Below are 19329 nucleotides of genomic sequence, written 5' to 3'. Positions count from 1 at the left end.
TCTCGGCTCACTTCAACCTCTGCCTCCCAGGTTCCAGCAATTCTCGTGACTCAGCCTCCTGAGTAGCTGGGATTACAGGCGCCCACCACCATGCCCAGCTAATTTTTGTATTTTTAGTAGAGATGGGGTTTCACCATGTTGACCAGGCTGGTCTCAAACTCCTGACCTCGGGTAATCCTCCCACCTTGGCCTCCCAGAGTGCTGGGATTACAGGCGTGAGCCGCCATGCCAAGCCAATATTTCATATTTTTAATTCAATAGAATTTTTAGAGACCAACTATGCGAAAGCAGAGCTTTAAAACAAACCATCATACGAGTGAATATAAGGTGGTAGCAGTAGTCTTATGTAGATAATGCAACTCTTACCCTCTGTACTTTTTAAATCTAAGAGATAATTGGGATTATGCATACAAAAGTTTACAAGTGTGATTCATATTGTTGATATGCTATGTGCTCCATAACTGTTGTTGTTTGTGTCTCCTTTGTGTCTCCCGTTAGATATAAGCTCCCTGAGAAGAGCCACCTGGTTTACCTTGTTTATGGATCCAGAACAGTGCCTGGTGCTCAACAAATGAACAGTGAGTGAATAAGTGAGTGTTGAGTCATCTAAGCTCACTTAGATGAACTGAGAATGAGACTATGCACAGTGAAGAGAAAGGAGGACTCTTGAGGAATTCCACCAGCTTGAAGATGGCTGGAGAAAGACGACAGAAAGCAATCAGAGGCATGGAGGGCAAACCAAGAAAGCAGAGTCAAGAGCGGGGAGATTGGGAAGTGGTAGACAACATTTGGAAATACTGCAGAAAAACCTAAAAGGATGAGAATTAGGAAAGACACTATTGAATTTGGTCTTTGGGGCTGAAAAAAAAAGGCAGCTGCAGGAAAGAAATTGGAGTGGAACCCCATTTGCACGGAAATTATGGAGTAATTGGGACACTAGGCAGAAAGTTTGGCAATGAATGGAAGGAGAAATGACAGCGTTGGGCATTTTCTGGCAGAAGCAAGGACATTCATTCTTAATTCAGTAGAAAAGTGTCGTGTTGTTGCTGTCTCAAGTGGAAGCGCCCTCTCACTCCTTCATTGTCCTAAGAGAACAAAAGGGGCCTTGAATTTCACGACTGCCCCAGTGATGCTTCTGAGAGCTTGAGCTTTGGAATCAGACTGCCCACATTCAAACCCCAGTTCTTCCTATTGCTGGCTGGTGATTTAGGGAAAATTACTTGATTCCCTAAGTTTTCTCATCTGTGAAACGGGGATTCACTCAGTTAGTGAATATTATTCAGCTCCTACCATGTGCAGACACCGTTCTAGTGGGGGATTCAGCATACCAGCAGTAAACAGATCTCTGTACAATGCCAAAAACATGAAGCCAACCATTAATAGTATTTTTAAGTGACATCCTGGTGCTGCTTCCAGGAAGATGGAGTAGATACACTTTTCCCGAATACTCCCACTGAGTACAACTAAAACCCTGGACATTATGTATAAACATGCATGAGAAGATGCTGAAAGGTAGTAAGAAGGCAGACTGGCCAGTGACTTTGCGATCCAAGAAACAACCTGGTGATGAGTTTCCTGGACCCCAGACTTGGACTAAAGGAGCCGGCAACCCAGAAATGCCAACAGGAGCAAATAAAAAATCCCCAACAAAAGCCTGTTTCTCTAGCCAAAGGACTAGGACAGGGGCAGCCTAACGACAGGAAACTCTTAGTAACCACTTACTCCAGCACAGAAAAAAACTGTGGTCCACTCCCACCCACACCAGCCAAGGGTGTGGGAGTCCAGGCTATCACAAGGGGCCTCACCTCCACTGGTGTGGTATCAGCAAAAGCCACAGGGAGCTGGTTCTTCCATCCCCATCTGACAAAAGGCTCCCGCCCCCATGGTGTCAACAGAGACGACACGGGAACCTGAACTTCTAACCACTCATAGCTGTAACAAGGCAGTCCCTCCACCTCCCTGCTGGGGTGGTGTCAGAGGAGGCCGAGAGTCAGGACTTTCACCACTGCCCAGTGACAATGAAGCCACCTCCCTATGGTGTCAGTGGAGGCCATAAGGAACAGTAACAAGTCCTAGTGGGAATCCAGAACTGCCACCCTGCCCAGCAGTAACCAGGAGCCCTTCCCCTCCGTATGGACAGAGGCCAAGTGCTGAAGCTGGACTTTGCTCCCCCCGGCCCTGCTAGGTGGCTATTAAAACAGTCAGCTAAAACCAGTTTCACCAAGATAGGTCTAGGAAGACAGTGTCCCGAGCAGGACAAATAGTCCTCCCTGGCACCAGCTCCATCCACATTCAATGAGACTTGAAAACTTCTCTGAATGGATATTAGTTTAGAAGGAGCTAAGTTATTAGTTGGCCTCACATTCCTCAGCTGGGCCCTGGGCCCAGCATGCCACTTCTCCTGGTTATTATGGTTCACGTCTGAGGTAACCCATCGGGAAACTGGATGGGACAACAAACTAAAAATGTTTTAGTTTGGACCTGTCCAAAACCAAGAGAATAAAAACAAAATGGATAGTCAAGATGATTCAGAGCTATGGAATGTGTCATTTTTTGCTCAGAAGTGTGCTAACTTGCAGTGTGCTCTATCAAAGCCTTGAGTTTATCCTCTTCCTTGTTTCTGCTGCCTTTTCACTGTTAGAAGAAGGAGGAAGAGGAAAACAAAAAAGGAAACGAAAAAGAGAAAATGCCTTATTTTTTCTCATTCTCATTAAACACAGTGAAAGAGAAAACTGAAGGGATTGACTGAAATTTGATTTCTCTAGACTCTACACTATTCCATTTAGACAATGATTTTAAAAAACCTGAATTTATGAAAATGATCAAGTGAAGAGTGACTACCCACTTAAGAGTTTTTATTTTTAATAAAAGGGTCTCAGGAGAACATTTCCTTTAAAAGTGATTGCCTTTAATTTATTTAAAATACCCTCATGCTGGGCACAGTGGCTCATACCCATAATCCCAGCACTTTGAGAGGCCAAGGCAGGGAGATGACCTGAGCCCAGCCCAGGCAACATAGTGAGACCCTGTCAAGAAAGAAAAGAAAAGAAAAGAAAGGAAAGAAAGGAAGAAAGGAAGAAAGGAAGAAAGGAAGGAAGGAAGGAAGGAAGGAAGGAAGGAAGGGAGGAAGGGAGGGAGGGAGGGAGGGAGGGAGGGAGGGAGGGAGGGAGGGAGGAAAGAAAGCCGGGCATGATGGCACATGCCTATAGAGCCAGCTACTTGGGAGGCTGAGGTGGGAGGATCATTTGAGCTCAGGAGTTCAAGGTTATAGTGAGCCATGATCACTCCGCTGCACTAGAACCTGGGTAACAGAGTGAGACCTCATTTATCAAAATAAAATAAATACCCTTCAGACTAAGATACATATAGAAATTGAGTACAGATATATGCTCAGAATGGCTTTTCAAATCTGATGGTATTGGCTTAAGTGGACAACCATCTGTGGATGCACACTTCACACCTTGCTTCAAATTCATTCCGTGTGGATCTAAATGCAAGAAATGAAAACATGAAAGTACTAAAAGAAATCATGGCAGAAAAGGTTTTATAAACTTCAAGGGGACAAATATAAAGAACTAAATCAAAGGATAAACAAATGGCTTTTAAATATATAAAAGATGCTCAAATTCACCCATAATAAAGGCAAATGAAACTATACCTAGAAGTGACAGAAGTATATAAATCCCATGTTCCATCCCACCCTAAGAATCCTTATCAATACTAGCAAAAGTTATGCTTTCTTTTCAGAGAATATTCCATGGGATGGTGGCTTAAGCAACTTTATTTGGTTATTAAAGGAAAGGTAGACCTCACAAGGCTGGAGGCCTTAAGTGCATTTGGATTATAACTGCAAAATAAGAGAAAGAACATACTTCCACTAAATAAAACACCTTCTACAGAAAAATTAAGAATATTTTTCTAATCTCTTCTTTTCTACATTGTATTACTAAATTAAAATGTAGACTGAAAAACAATATGTAGAATGTACTTGTGTGTATGCCAAGGGGAAAAAAAATAGAGGAGGACATAGACCAAAACGTTAATAGTGGTTGTCAGTAGAAATATGTGGAAATTTTTCCCCACCAGCAAGCCATCAGTTCTTCAGTGGACCCTAGCCACGGGACCTCCCATTGAATCCCGGCACTATCTACCTAGAGATAGTGTCAGATCCAAGTTGAAGGCTCAGGCCCCGAGACTGCCCCCTACTTCCCATACCAATTGCATGCCCAAGGTTGTTTTACCTGTGCTTCTGACCAAACAGCTATAAATTGGGGTGTCCATGACCCCTTCCTTGGGTTCAATAAATTTGCTACAGCCTAGGCTCACAGAACTCAGGGAAACACATGTTTACTGGCTTATTATAAAGGATATTACAAAGGATACAGATGAAGAGATGCATGGGGTGACATATGGGGGAAGGGGCATGAAGCTTTCATGCCCTCCCTGGGAGCTCCACCCTCCAGGAACCTCCACATGTTCAGCTACCTGGACGCTCCAAACCCTGTTCTCTTGGCCTTTTATGGAGACTTCATTGGATAGGCATAAATGACAACTGTGTAGAAATGTGAATGAACAAAAAGGGTATGATCTAAGCTCGCAGACTGAGTGAGGAAACCCAGCAAGGCCCATCTGTTCAGATTCTTCTTGGCTTCTCTGAGGAGCATTCCTTCCCCCAGGGTCTGGGGCAGCACCCCTTCTGAAATGGGAGTCTGATGACCCACAATCAGAAAGGTGAGGGAAGATTAGGACACGTTCACCCTCCCAAGACTCAACCAGGAAGAAGCTGAATCCCTGAATAGGTTCTGAAACTGAGGCAATAATGAATAGCCTACCAACCAAAAAAAGTCCAGGACCAAACAGATTCACAGCTGAATTCTACCAGAGGTACAAAAAGGAGCTGGTTCCATTCCTTCTGAAACTATTCCAATCAATAGAAAAAGAGGGAATCCTCCCTAATTCATTTTATGAAGCCAACATCATCCCGATACCAAAGCCCGGCAGAGACACAACAAAAAAAGAGAATTTTAGACCAATATCCCTGATGAACATTGATGCAAAAATCCTCAATAAAATACTCACAAACCAAATCCAGCAGCACATCAAAAAGCATATCCACCACAATCAAGCTGGCTTCATCCCTGGGATGCAAGGCTGGTTCAACATTCGCAAATCAATAAACGTAATCCATCATATAAACAGAACCAAAGACAAAAACCACATGATTATCTCAATAGATGCAGAAAAGGCCTTTGACAAAATTCAACAGCCCTTCATGCTAAAAACTCTCAATAAACTAGGTATTGATGGGACATATCTCAAAATAATAAGAGCTATTTATGACAAACCCACAGCCAATATCATACTGAATGGGCAAAAATTGGAAGCATTCCCTTTGAAAACTGGCACAAGACAGGGATGCCCTCTCTCACCACTCCTATTCAACACAGTGTTGGAAGGTCTCGCCAGGGCAATCAGGCAAGAGAAAGAAATAAAGGGTATTCAATTAGGAAAAAAGGAAGTCGAATGATCCCTTTGCAGATGACATGATTGTATATTTAGAAAACCCCATCGTCTCAGCCCAAAATCTCCTTAAGCTGATAAGCAACTTCAACAGTCTCAGGATACAAAATCAATGTGCAAAAATCACAAGGATTCCTATACGCCAATAACAGAAAGTCAAATCATGAGTGAACTCCCACTCACAATTGCTTCAAAGAGAATAAAATACCTAGGAATCCAACTTACAAGGGATGTAAAGGACCTCTTCAAGAAGAACTACAAACCACTGCTCAGTGAAATAAACAAATGGAAAAACATTCCATGCTCATGGATAGCAAGAATCAATATTGTGAAAATGGCCATACTGCCCAAGGTAATTTATAGATTCAGTGCCATCCCCATCAAGCTACCAATGACTTTCTTCACAGAATTGGAAAAAACTGCTTTAAAGTTCATATGGAACCAAAAAAGAGCCCGCATTGCCAAGACAATCCTAAGTCAAAAGAACAAAGCTGGAGGAATCATGCTATCTGACTTCAAACTATACTACAAGGCTACAGCAAACCAAAACAGCATGCTACTGGTACCAAAACATAGAGATATAGACCAATGGAACAGAATAGAGCCCTCAGAAATAATACCACACATCTACAACCATCTGATCTTTGACAAACCTGACAAAAACAAGAAATGGGGAAAGGATTCCCTATTTAATAAATGGTGCTGGGAAAACTGGCTAGTCATATGTAGAAAGCTGAAACTGTATCCCTTCCTTACACCTTATACAAAAATCAATTCAAGATGGATTAAAGACTTTAATGTTGGACCTAAAACCATAAAAACCCTAGAAGAAAACCTAGGTAATACCATTCAGGACATAGGCATGGGCAAGGACTTCACGACTAAAACATCAAAAGCAATGGTAACAAAAGCCAAAATTGACAAATAGGATCTAATTAAACTAAAGAACTTCTGCATAGCAAAAGAAACTACCATCAGAGTAAATAGGCAACCTACAGAATGGGAGAAAATTTTTACAATCTACCCATCTAACAAAAGGCTAATATCCAGACTCTACAAAGAACTTAAACAAATTTACATGAAAAAATCAAACAACCCCATTAAAAAGTGGGCAAAGGATATGAACAGACACTTCTCAAAAGAAGACATTTATGCAGCCAATTGACACAGGAACAAATGCTCATCATCTCTGGCCATCACAGAAATGCAAATCAAAACCACAATGAGATACCATCTCACACCAGTTAGAATGGCGATCATTAGAAAGTCAGGAAACAACAGGTGCTGGAGAAGATGTGGAGAAATAGGGACGCTTTTACACTGTTGGTGGGACTGTAAACTAGTTCAACCATTGTGGAAGACAGTGTGGCGATTCCTCAGGGATCTAGAACTAGAAATACCATTTGACCCAGCCATCCCATTACTGGGTATATACCCAAAGGATTATGAATCATGCTGTTATAAAGACACATGCACACGTATGTTTATTGTGGCACTATTCACAATAGCAAAGACTTGGAACCAACCCAAATGTCCATCAATGATAGGCTGGATTAAGAAAATGTGGCACATATACACCATGGAATACTATGCAACCATAAAAAAAGGATGAGTTCATGTCCTTTATAGGGACATGGATGCAGCTGGAAACCATCATTCTGAGCAAAGTATCCCAAGGACAGAAAACCAAACACCACATGTTCTCACTCATAGGTGGGAACTGAACAATGAGAACACATGGACACACGGTGGGGAACATCACACACCGGGGCCTGCTGGGGGTGGGGGGAGGGGGGAGGGATAGCATTAGGAGAAATACCTAATGTAAATGACGAGTTAACAGATGCAACACACCAACATGGCACATGTATACATGTGTAACAAACCTGCACGTTGTACACATGTTCCCTAGAACTTAAAATAAAATTTAAAAAAAAAAAAACAAAAGGAGTAGGTGAAGGGAGGGCAGAAGCTCAGAGAGATTGTTTTCCGAGGCCTGCTTCTGAGGCCTAAAGCACTCCAACATTATAGCAAAAGACTGTAACAAGGGTTATGGGAGTTATGAGCCAGAAATCATGAACACACACACACACACACACACACACACACACACGAATCACACGAATGAATGATAATATCACAGTGGCTATGTCTTACTGGTGAAATTATGGGTGACTTAAAATATTTTCCCTTTACACTTCTGTGTTTATTTTTTTCCCCATGATTTTTACAATGAGCACTTAGGAGTTAGCTGTGTAAGCAGAAAATAAACATATTCATTTTTCAAATGATCTCTTAAGAAAGAGTGTATTGGCCAGGCGCGGTGGCTCACGTCTGTAATCCCAGCACCTTGGGAGGCCGAGGTGGGTGGATCACGAGGTCAAGAGATGGAGACCACTCTGGCTAACACGGTGAAACCCCATCTCTACTAAAAAAACATACAAAAAAGTAGCGGGGCGTGGTGGCGGGCGCCTGCAGTCCAGCTACTCAGGAGGCTGAGGCAGGAGAATGGTGTGAACCCAGGAGGCGAAGCTTTCAGTGAGCCGAGATTGCACCACTGCACTCCAGCCTGGGCGACAGAGCAAGACTCCACCTCAAACAACAATAACAACAACAACAACAACAAAAGAGTGTATTACACATTCCCTCAAAGCAAGATTCAAACAGATCTATTTCTAACATCTTAAATAGAATAGCTTACAAGAAAGGGGTGCAGGCAGCGTCTTTATGTTGATTAACTTGAGGAATGTCTTAATTTAGAAAACTGTCATCATATAAAACTGCAGCAAGAAACAAATATAGGACATAGTGAAATAGCTTCTCAAATCAACGTTGTGTTCCTAAAGAATCCTTGTGGTGCCCATGAAAGAGATCCTGTGGTTTTAAAAAAAGCTCCTGAACTTACTCTCTGAGAAATTCATTATTTAGGCCTGTGTTTAAACACACAGGATATTATTATATAACTAAGCAGCTGGGAAGATTAATCGTGATTAAAAATAAAAGGGAAAACACAGTACACCACGGCAGGACTGTTTTTTTTTTGGTTTGGTTCGGTTTTGAGACAAACTCTCGCTGTGTCACCCAGGCTGGAGTGCAGTGGCACAATCTCAGCTCACTGCAACCTCTGCCTCCTGGGTTCAAGAGATTCTCCTGCCTCAGCCTCCTGAGTAGCTGGGACCACAGACGCCCGCCACCACGCCTGGCTAATTTTTGTATTTTCAGCAGAGACGTGGTTTTACCATGTTGGCCAGGCTGGTCTTGAACTTCTGACCTTGTGATCCAACCGCCTCAAGCTTCCAAAGTGTTGTGACTACAGGTGTGAGTCACTGCAGGAAAACAGTATTTGTGGAGGGGAATAAAATGTCAACCCACAGACTTATCAAATAACAATAAAGACATTCTATCTCATATCTGATTCAAAAGGCACTGCTTATCTAAAGATATGATTACATTAGAAACATTGTAGATAATCTCCATTAGGATATACACAAAATACATGTTATGGACCATCCGTGGATAAGTAATTGTTTTCAAATTTCATGTCACTCTTAAAATCCAAACACCTTAATGTGGCCTATGATTTCCTTATCCGTCCAGCCTCACTTCCTCCTCACTCTGCTTTCCAGCTGTACTCAACAACCTGGTTTCTTGAACGTCCCATGTGTTGCCCAGACACCACAGCTTTGACACAGACTTCCAGTTCCATCTTTCTGATATCCAGTTTGTCCTTCACATATCAGACAGAACCCCAATTTACATTTCCTGAGAGCCCCCAGCCCACATTATACTACAGCATGTTCATTCGAACCACAAAGATTTTCAGAGCGGCAACAGGATCTACTTTAGGTTCTGGGTATACAAAGATAAATAAAACATTGTCCTATACTCAAGTAATATGGCTAAGTGAGGGAGAAATGTGTAAACAGTTAAAAGACAACAGGCATTTTGGGAGAAGGCACAGCTGTGCTTTGTGAAGTCAGCCTCAAATTTCAGATCCCTTGTTATTAATCTACCATCCACCGATTCTCCTGAACCATTGGTCACAAGCACAAGTATTTAGAGTAAGCAAGTAACATGAATGTTTGAGTCAGGCTGAGTCTGAGATAATAGCTCATGCCTGGACCTGTGGCCAATTGGAGAGGACACATCCTGTCTAAAACATTCAATTTCTCATTCTTTTTCAAATGCCATGCTTGCAAAACAAAATATGCCTGCAGGCCTCATTTGGTTCAGGCTGCCAGTCTGTCTTTTGTACAATAATATTAACGTGTGTTGTTTACTACATGTAGGTCACTATTCTAAGCACTTTACATGGAGAAATTCATTTATTCCTCACAACCACCACTGAGGTTGGTATGATTTTGCCTGTTTTACAAATGGAGCAAGAGGCTTGGGGTAATTTGCTGAGGTTACACAACTCTTAGGGTGGCAGAGCTGGGACTGAACCCACACAGATGGGCTCCTCTGGAGTTCATACACACTTTTTTTTTTTTTTTTTGAGTCAGGGTCTCTCTGTCGCCCAGGCTGCAGTGCAGTGGTGCGATCTTGCTTGGCTCACTGCAACCTCCACCTCCTGTGCTCAAACAATCCTCCCACCTCAGCCATTGGAGTAGCTGGGACTACAGGCATTCGCCATTATGCCTGGCTAATTTTTATATTTTTTGTAGAGATGGGGTCTCGCCATGTTGCCCAGGCTGGTCTTGAACTCCTGGGCTCAAGAGATTCACCTGCCTTGGCCTCCTAAAGTGCTGGGATTACAGGCATGAGCCACTGCGTCCAGCCCACACTCTTAAAAGTACTTCACGTCACTGTACAATACTCTACTGCCCTGTAGCCAATAACTGTATTTTTCACCTTATACTACAGAATGAGTTACATATTTAATAATTTATTGTGCCAAATATTCCTTTTTGCTGTTGAACTCTTAACTAGTATATACTGATATGATAGAAAAATGTATGTCTGCCTATCTATTTATTGTTCCATAAATTTAATCACCTTCCCATTCTACAAGCATCTTTCTCATTTGGAGAGTCTTAACTTTTAAGAAATAACTTTGTACTTACCCAAAAAATATACATTCATTATAGAAAAAAGTAGGTAAAATGAAGTATCAAAATTATTTTAATGCACTCCCTTATTGACTCTTCTCCCCTTCTTCTGGCCCATTTCCAACACCTTTCCCAATTCTGGACCTGTGTTCCTTGCAGGAACAAACAGTAGGACGTTTTGTTTTATTTTCAGTAAGGAACCATATAATGTTCACAACTCTAAGAATCTTTCTGAACAAGGCAATCGATTAAGCCAATGTCTTCCGAAAAGTCCAATTTATATGAGCTAAAACAAATCCAAGGGCACCTAGGGATTTGCTGAAATGGAAAAAATATAAACTCCCAAGTCTTTGATCTTAATTCAGTGTTTCAGTAGATCAGGGGATGTGGTCACTTTATTCACCAACTTTCCTAAGAACTCTGGACATTCTGTTCTTTTTACATAAGTAAGTTAAAGGCAAAAAAACCAAGAGTCTTGACATAGACCATCCATTCTGTTTCCTGGCCTTTGTACACACTGCTTCTTCAGCCAGGACCTCCCCACAAAAACGTCAACACTCCCTCCCCAAGCCCTGGGTCCTACCCAATCTTCCTGACACTATTTCTCCTCTGGGAAACCTTCTTTGACTGCCAAGCCGGTGAAGTACCCCCCCACACTGCCCCACCATATACACCCAGTGACCAGCACCTGACACCTATTTCAATTGTCTATTTCTCTCTCACCTAATTTGTAGTTGGAATTTATGTAGTAATTACCTTTTTTAACCTAATTTGTCTCTGAAACTTAAGCAGTAATACTTATTTCTAAAAATGTGTGCCTTTGAGCTTTTAAACTTGGCGGTTTACAATCTCAAGAATGGTAATAATAATAATAATAATAATAATAGGCTTTGGCATTGAACTAATGTGGATCTGGCAACCAGCTCTAGTACTAATGCCTCCATGACCTTGAACTTAACATCTCTGAGACGTTTTATCATTTGGAAAATAAAGGCCTACTTCACTATGAGGGTTAAAGCATAAAAGTGCAAAGTACACCACCTGTTCGAGTTTGTGTTCAATAAGTGTTAGCTACAGTTACATCTCTCAAGAATTCAATTTCATCAACAGGAGAGATTCAACCACAAGCAAAGAATATTGCCAATTGATTGAGAACTACCCAAAATTTATTTCATAATGATATGCAACTTTACCTACATTGAGAATAACCTGTAATTTATACTTAAAACGTTATCTGCTATCCACTTATTCAACATCAAAGTACATCTAAAATGGTTTGAAAATGTATCTGACTCCTTTAAAATACTCTAATAAGAACCCAGAGATTTGAAAAATCAAAAAGAATGCCAGCATCATCTAAGGGAGTATCTTTCACACCAGGAAATCAATAGTACAGTAAATTTCACTGATAAAGACTCCACTCGAATCGCTACATTGGTAACTTTACTTCATCCAAATCTGTAAGCATCAAATTTAAAATGGTTTAGAAAGTATTTTGAAATTATTTACTTAATAATAAATCGGCTTCTGAGCCAGTAAAGAATCCACTAATCCAGTCACGTAATTCAACCCTCCTTTTAAGACCCTTAGAAAGGAAGCAAGAAGCTTAGATGACTGCTGCCAAATTTAACCTGGGAAGACCTGCAGATAATGCTTCCTAACAAACTCTCTGATGAACTTTTCAACCCTGGATCGTTCAGAATCCCAAGAGGAAACATGTCCCATTTCCTTGTATTTTCTTTTTTATTTTTTTTGAGATGGAATCTTGCTCTGTCACCCAGGCTTGAGTACAGTGGTGTGATATCAGCTCACTGCAACCTCCACCTCCTGGGTTCACGTGATTCTCCTGCCTCAGCCTCCCGAGTAGCTGGGATTACAGGCACCCACCACAACACCTGGCTGATTGTTGTATTTTAAGTAGGGATGGGGTTTCACCATGTTGGCCAGGCTGGTCTCGAACTCGTGACCTCAGGTGATCCACCTGCCTCGGCTGGGATTACAGGTGTGAGCCACCACGCCTGGCCCCATTTCCTTGTATTTTCATTTGAAGATAAGCTGAATGGCTCTCAAAAGCCATAGAATTAAAGAAAGGGATATACTTTCAGCATCAGTACCAACTAAGAGTCTACTAACATACAAAACCACATTGCACATTCATTCAACTATACGTTTATTAATTTCTACTTGCTCTCAATCAGAAGCCATTGTAGGTGTGTGGTGGGGGTGATGTCAAGATGATTGAAACAAGGTATTCTTTCATTCCAAAAGTTGTCTGAATTTGCAAAAATGTAACATTTTAAGCCACTCACAATTTAAGTAGGCACTAATTCATAGCTGATACCAAAGACTTAAATTGAGATAGAGCCCAATGGGGCAGGAGACAAGGCTACGGAAAATACAGGAAAAAGGAAACTGTGGCATAATCCTGGTCCTGAGAGTGAGATTCATTTAGAGTCAGATCGACCAGTTACCAGCAATGTAAAAAATTTTGGTTTTTCCAATTGGTAGGTATTTTATAAAAGTTTTATATTATTATTAATTATTATTCATTTCTCTTTGGGACAGGGTCTTGCTCTGTCACCCAAGATGAAGTACATTCATGTGTCACTGCGGCCTCACCCTCCTGGGCTCAAGTAATCCTCCCACCACAGCCTTCCTAGTAGCTGGGCATGCACCACCACACCCGGCTAGTTTATGTATTTTTGGTCGAGATGGGGTTTTCGATGTTGCCCAGGCTGGTCTCAAACAATTTAAAAGTTTGATGAGCAAAAATGTGCCTTATTTAATAGGCTTTTAGGAAAACCAAATGAGAACACTGATGAAAGTATGCAGCACAGTGCTCATCACTGGGAAGCACAATGTATAGTGCAGAATGTACAGTATAAAGTGTAGCAACCCTTAAATGGATGTTCAATACAATACTGTTAATATCACTTATACAAACTTTGTCAATACAGTTTTGTTCACGACCATAATGCTGAATGACAGAGTGAGGCAGTGGGATTAATAAAAAAGCAAAAGCTTCCAGACCAGCCAGAGCTAAAATCAAATTAAGGCTCTAGCTCTTGCCAGCCACTCCGACCTTAAAGAAGTCACATTATTATCATGGATAAATTTTTACACAAGATTATAAAAATTAAATGTTAGGGCTATAAAGCCCACAACACATGACTGATCCTCCTCAAATATTAATTTCACTCTTTATGACCCCTAAGTAAATGCATCTTCCAGCTGTTCTGAACACCTAGGTTATAGCTGCTCAGCATGTAAGCCCCTATGATAACTTGAGCCCTTTCCCCTTTCCTTCCCCAGTGGTGAAGGGAGGATGACATTCCCTCTCCCTGCCCACTGGCTCGAGTGTGGCTTATGGCCTATGTACAGCTAAACCGATATTCCTGTTGGAGCTCCAGCTTCCAGGGACAGCACAGCAGCCAATGGCAGTGCCTCTGCCAGAATCTCAGCAGTCTTGGCACCCTAGTCCCACGGCAACTTCTCATCAATTTTGTGAGCTACTTGACATCCCATGCAATAAATTCATTTTCTCCTTAACAGTCACTTCCTGTTGTTCCTAAATAAGAGCCCTAACTTTTATAAAACTAATAGACTAGAATTAACATCAGTGCCATCAAATTATTTTAATATATTTTTCTCCATGACTGAATATACAAATATAATGGAAGTAATGTATTCTTCTGCTGTAAAGATGGGTGGAATATATCAAAATCCACTCGCCGAATTTTCTTTAGAAAGTCCTCTAGAGAAACCTGGAAAAAAGAGAATAGTAATCACCAGATCATAAAATGATCAAGACTTAAAAAAAAAAAACTAAAGAATAAACACAAGTGTTTAGGCTATTTTAGTTTCCCTGAGATGGTTTTCTATATAATAAGAATTTAAGTGAGAATTTTAAAAGAGAGAAAGAAAATAAAAAGGCATCTAAGAAGCTTCTACTAGACCAGTAAAAGGGTATCACAGATCTAGTACTAGAAAAACCAAGCCTCTTCTGCTCATAATATAAAAACTTTGGTCAAGACACAAAGGATTAGCAAAATCATGTTTCCCTGGACTTATTACTAAATTCAGTGGAATGCAAAAAGGCTGTTTCAATCAGGGAAAACGAAACATCCCCATCCCGAACCCCCAGATGTAGTGTACTATGAGGGGTAGCTCAAGTTGTCTTTTAAGACATTATTTTGTGAAGAAGCCAAACAGGTGTCCACGTTGTTGCTAGAGTACATGATTTTCAACCAGGCAAAATTATCACCCCATCTTTTCCCCACCACAAAAACAAAGTTTTCACAAGGATAACAGCCGGATAGAAAACACCAATGATGTGCAGTATCTTTGCATTTTGGTTGTCAATTGTCTTGATTAATTTATAAATTTTTATTTTAATAACATTTTTGTTAAACAGGCAGGTCACTTAGTTTTGTGCTCCACCTTTCTAAGAGGCACCAGACCTCCTCAGTCCACATAAGCAGCGCCCCCTAGAGTTCTGCAGCACAGAACCTGGGTGATCAATGCAGGGATTATGCCTACAGATTCTGTAGAATATGCAGATAAGAACAAAGAAAACCAAAAATATTTTCTTCCAGACTTTTTTCCCATACTTTTATAAATATAGGAGTGAAATACAAACAAATTCATTATCTACTTTTTAAAACCCTAAACTTACATATATAGACAACAGAAGACATATGCATCAATGTGCCCAGTTGCCTTGTTTTATATTAGCAAGAAACTTAGAAATAATCCAGAGACCAGGTGCGGTGGCTCACGCCTGTAATCCCAGCACTTTGGGAGACCAAGGCAGGTGGACTGCTTGAGCTCAAGAGTTCAAGACTCGTCTGGGCAACATGGCAAAACCCCATCTCTCAAAAAATACAAAAACAATTAGCTGGCTGTGGTGGTGCACACCTGTAATCCCAGCTACTTGGAAGGCTGAGGTGGGAGGATGGCTTGAGCCTGGGAGGTCAAGGCTGCAGTGAGCCTGCACTCTAGCCTGGGTGACAAAGACCCCATCTCAAAAAAAGAGAAACAATCCAGAAATTCTTTGATCTAAAAAAAGAGGAATCATTTGTGCAATGAAATATTAATATTATACTGCAGTGAAGTGAATGTACTACAGGTAGATGCAGTAATAGGCAGTAATATGCACAAATCTCAGAAACATTAAGAGTGTGCACATGTCCTAGAAGACATAAATAGAAAATGATCCTTTTTTATAAAGCTCAAAAACAAAACTAAGCAATATGTTGTTCAGGAATATATAAAATGATGAAAGCCTTCTTGGAATAAAAGGAAGGAAATAATACACACAAAATTGAGGAGAGCTACCTAAAAATAAAGGCAGTGGGCCGGGCATGGTGGCTCATGCCTGTAATCCCAGCACTTTGGGAGGCCGAGGTCAGGATCACGAGGTCAGGAGATCGAGACCATCCTGGCCAACACGGTGAAACCCCGTCTCTACTAAAAACACAAAAAATTAGCCAGGAGTGGTGGTGGGCACCTGTAGTCCCAGCTACTCGGGAGGCTGAGGCAGGAGAATGGCGTGAACCTGGGAGGCAGAGCTTGCAGGGAGCCGAGATCGCGCCACTGCACTCCAGCCTGAGCGACAGAGCAAGACTCCATCTCAAAAAAAAAAAAAAAAAAAAAAAAAAAGTAAGGCATTGGCAGGGGAATGAGATGGGAAAAACGTAAGTCCAATTTAATGGTGACATGCTAGTTCCTGGCTTGAGTGGTAAGTTCATGGTGTTTATTATGCTATACATTGCAATATATATACCTAGACAGATATATTCATTTAATATATAGCAAATATTAACAATTTTAAAACAGAATAAAAGAAAAAACTTTGAAAATATTTCAGTGCACTTTCTTTCACATGTTCTCTTGGTTTTGAAAATATTTTAGTGTACTTCCTTTCAGATGCTCCCTTTTTTTTGGTAAAAAAAAAAAAAAGCTCATGCTATTTCATGTTCTGTAACTTGCTTTTTTATCCCTTAATATACTTTGATCAACTTGCTATCTGTAAGAATGTTAATTTTAATAGCGTTATGATATTAATTATAAGGAATAGTTAACAAAACTAAGGTACAGACACATAATAGAATATTATATAGCCATTAAGTGTTAATTTATAAATTTTTTAAATGATTCAAAAAATGCTCAACAAACAGTACACTAACATATGAAGTATAATTTCAACTATACACAAAAATTCATTTCCAAAAACCCCAGAATGACTAGCAGTTCTCTTTTGGTGTTAGAATTATAGGTAATTTTTTTTTAATGGAATACTTCATGAATTTGTGTGTCATCCTTGCGCAGGGGCCATGCTAATCTTCTCTGTATCTTTCCAAATTTAGTATATGTGCTGCTGAAGCAAGCATGGGTGATTGCTATTTTCTCCTAATACTGTTTATATTGTCCAAATCTTTACTATGAAATGTATTGCTTTTAGGATTAGGAGAAAATTCCATTAGAATACAGAGCAAATGTGACCTCAAAATCAGACAGAACTCAAGTGGATATTTTTACATCAGGCTTTGGTTCAAAGGAAAGTCTGGCTAATGGTAAATAAACTGAGTAACAAATTGATTGTGAAACTCTCAAAGACATTACAAATTTCTGAATATGAATTACTGAAACCTCATCTATGAAGAATATACCATACCTAGATTAGTCATGTTCAAAGAGTTTTAAACTGCAAATCCTTTCCTTGAACAAAATAATTAACAGATGCCCCAAATATAAAACAAGTAGGAGGCCCTGTCCAAGCTGGAATGAGGGTGGATGACAGAAGCAGTTCCTCAGGAATTGCCACGTTGCCACTCTAGTCTCTCTTGGCACAGGATAGAAACTAAGAGCTGGGGCTGAGCACAGTGGCTCATGCCTATAATCCCAGCACTGTGGGAGGCCAAGGCGGGTGGATCACCTGAAGTCAGGCATTCGAGACCAGCCTGGCCAACATGGTGAAACCCTTCCTCTACTGAAAATATAAAAATTAGCAGGGCATGGTGGCGCATACCTGTAATCCCAGCTACTCGGGAGGCTGAGGCAGGAGAATTGCTTGAACCCCAGAGGCAGAGGCTGCAGTGAGCAGGGATCATGCCATTGCACTCCAGCCTGAGCAACAGAGCAAGACTCTGTCTCAAAAAAAACCAAAAAAACAAAAAAACAGAAGCTGAGAGCTGGGCCCCACCCCCAGAGTTTCTGATTCAGCAGGTCAGTGGTGGAGCCCAAGATCTGCATTTCTAACAAGTTCCCCAGTGAGGTGGATATTGCTGGTCCAGGGACCACATTTTGGGAACCACTGGTCTATGACAGTGGTTTTTAGGCCTAGCCATATCTTACAATTAAAACTAAAGGGGGCTGGGCACGGTGTTTTATGCCTGTAATCCCAATACTTTGAGAGGCCAAGGCTGGAGGATTGCTTGGGTTCAGAAGTTCAAGACCAGCCTGGAAAACATAGTGAGATTCCATCTCTTCCAAAAATAATTTTTAAAATTAGCTGGGTGTGTTGGTACACACCTGTGCTCCTAACTATTTGCGAGGCTGAGGTGGGAGGATCACTTGAGCCTAAGAGTTTGAGACTGTAGTGGGCCATGACTCCACCACTGCACTCCAACTTGGGCAACAGAGTGAGATTTTGTCTCAAAAAAAAAAAAAAAAAAAAAAAAGGCCGGGCATGGTGGCTCACACCTGTAATCCCAGCACTTTGGGAGGCCAAGGCAGGCAGATCACTTGAGGCCAGGAGATCAAGACCAGCCTGGCCAACATGGCGAAACCTGTCTCTACTAAAAATACAAAAAAATCAGCCAGGCGTGGTGGTGCACGTCTGTAATCCCAGCTACTCAGGAGACTGAGGCCTGAGAATCACTTGAACCTGGGAGGCGGAGGCTGCAGTGAGCCAAGATCATAACCAGTGCACTCTAGCCTGGGCAATGGAGTGAGAATCTGCCTCCAAAAAGAAAGAAAAGTAAAAAGGGAAGCTTTTAAAAAGTATCAATGCCTGGGTCCACCAATTTAATTGGTCTGGGGCTGGGCAGCCAAGCATTGTTTAGGTCTTTTTAAAGCTCTCCAAGTGATTATAATGGGCATACAGGGTTGAGAACAACCTTTTTCCACAGAAGTTAATAAACCAAGTCCTTAACCTTTACGAAGCTTACTTAGTATGTTAAACAGCTGATGGTATATCCATCAACCACTAAACAGGGTGATACAGAATAATGTGTTGACATACACAAAATACACATATGATTATATGTATATGAAAGGTTCAGAAAGATGAACAGACATTCTCCCCAGATAGGGTGGAATTGTGTGAACTCTAATTTCTTCTTTTGTATCTCTTACACTTTGAAAATTTAAAATATTAATGTACTACTTTTATAATTAGCAAGCTCAATTAAGAAACAAAATGATTTCAAACACACAGACCTGAAAACTAAGATAGAGGATGTGAAGGGATCGAAATGAATCTCTAAGTATATTTTAGAGGAAAAAGGTAAAAGATATGTTCGGTATTACAGAAAACGTGTAAGTTTACAATTTTCAAAGATTACAAATCTTTGAACCTTGGTTTCTATCTATAAAATGAAGTAACCATATTTTTGCTAGGAAGACTAGGAATAATGATGGAATGACCTAACCCAGGGCCTGTCTCATAAAAGGTTCTAAGTAACTGGTAGCAATTATCACTTCTCTATGGAGATTTAGAACAACAGTTCCCAAACCTGTCTATGCATCAGAATCA

The 19329-nt window shown here is 40.9% G+C and overlaps 1 protein-coding gene and 1 non-coding gene across 17 annotated transcripts in view; both read right to left on the bottom strand.

The window, feature by feature from the left end:
- NDUFAF6 (NADH:ubiquinone oxidoreductase complex assembly factor 6) overlaps positions 1-19329 on the bottom strand; it is a 229585-nt gene that overhangs the window by 50261 nt on the left and 159995 nt on the right. For 3 of the 16 annotated variants that reach the window (XM_008001121.3, XM_008001122.3, XM_038000271.2), the window contains one exon: positions 14182-14335. The exons of 12 other annotated variants lie outside the window; for them this stretch is intronic. In XM_008001121.3, coding sequence (XP_007999312.3) covers positions 14207-14335 — 129 coding nt within the window. In that variant the 3' untranslated portion in view covers positions 14182-14206. Of the gene's footprint in view, positions 1-4384; positions 4553-14181; positions 14336-19329 lie in introns of those variants that run through there. One more of the 16 variants, XM_073018224.1, reaches the window with a different exon arrangement.
- On the bottom strand, positions 16857-16959 carry LOC119625007 (U6 spliceosomal RNA). The gene has a single exon (XR_005241157.1). It is a non-coding gene; the product is annotated as a U6 spliceosomal RNA (small nuclear RNA).

This window comes from Chlorocebus sabaeus, chromosome 8 (assembly GCF_047675955.1).
Source record: "Chlorocebus sabaeus isolate Y175 chromosome 8, mChlSab1.0.hap1, whole genome shotgun sequence".
Lineage (NCBI taxonomy): Eukaryota > Metazoa > Chordata > Mammalia > Primates > Cercopithecidae > Chlorocebus > Chlorocebus sabaeus.
The sequence above is the reverse complement of the archived record's forward strand: the minus strand, read 5'-3'. Positions and strand labels throughout refer to the sequence as shown.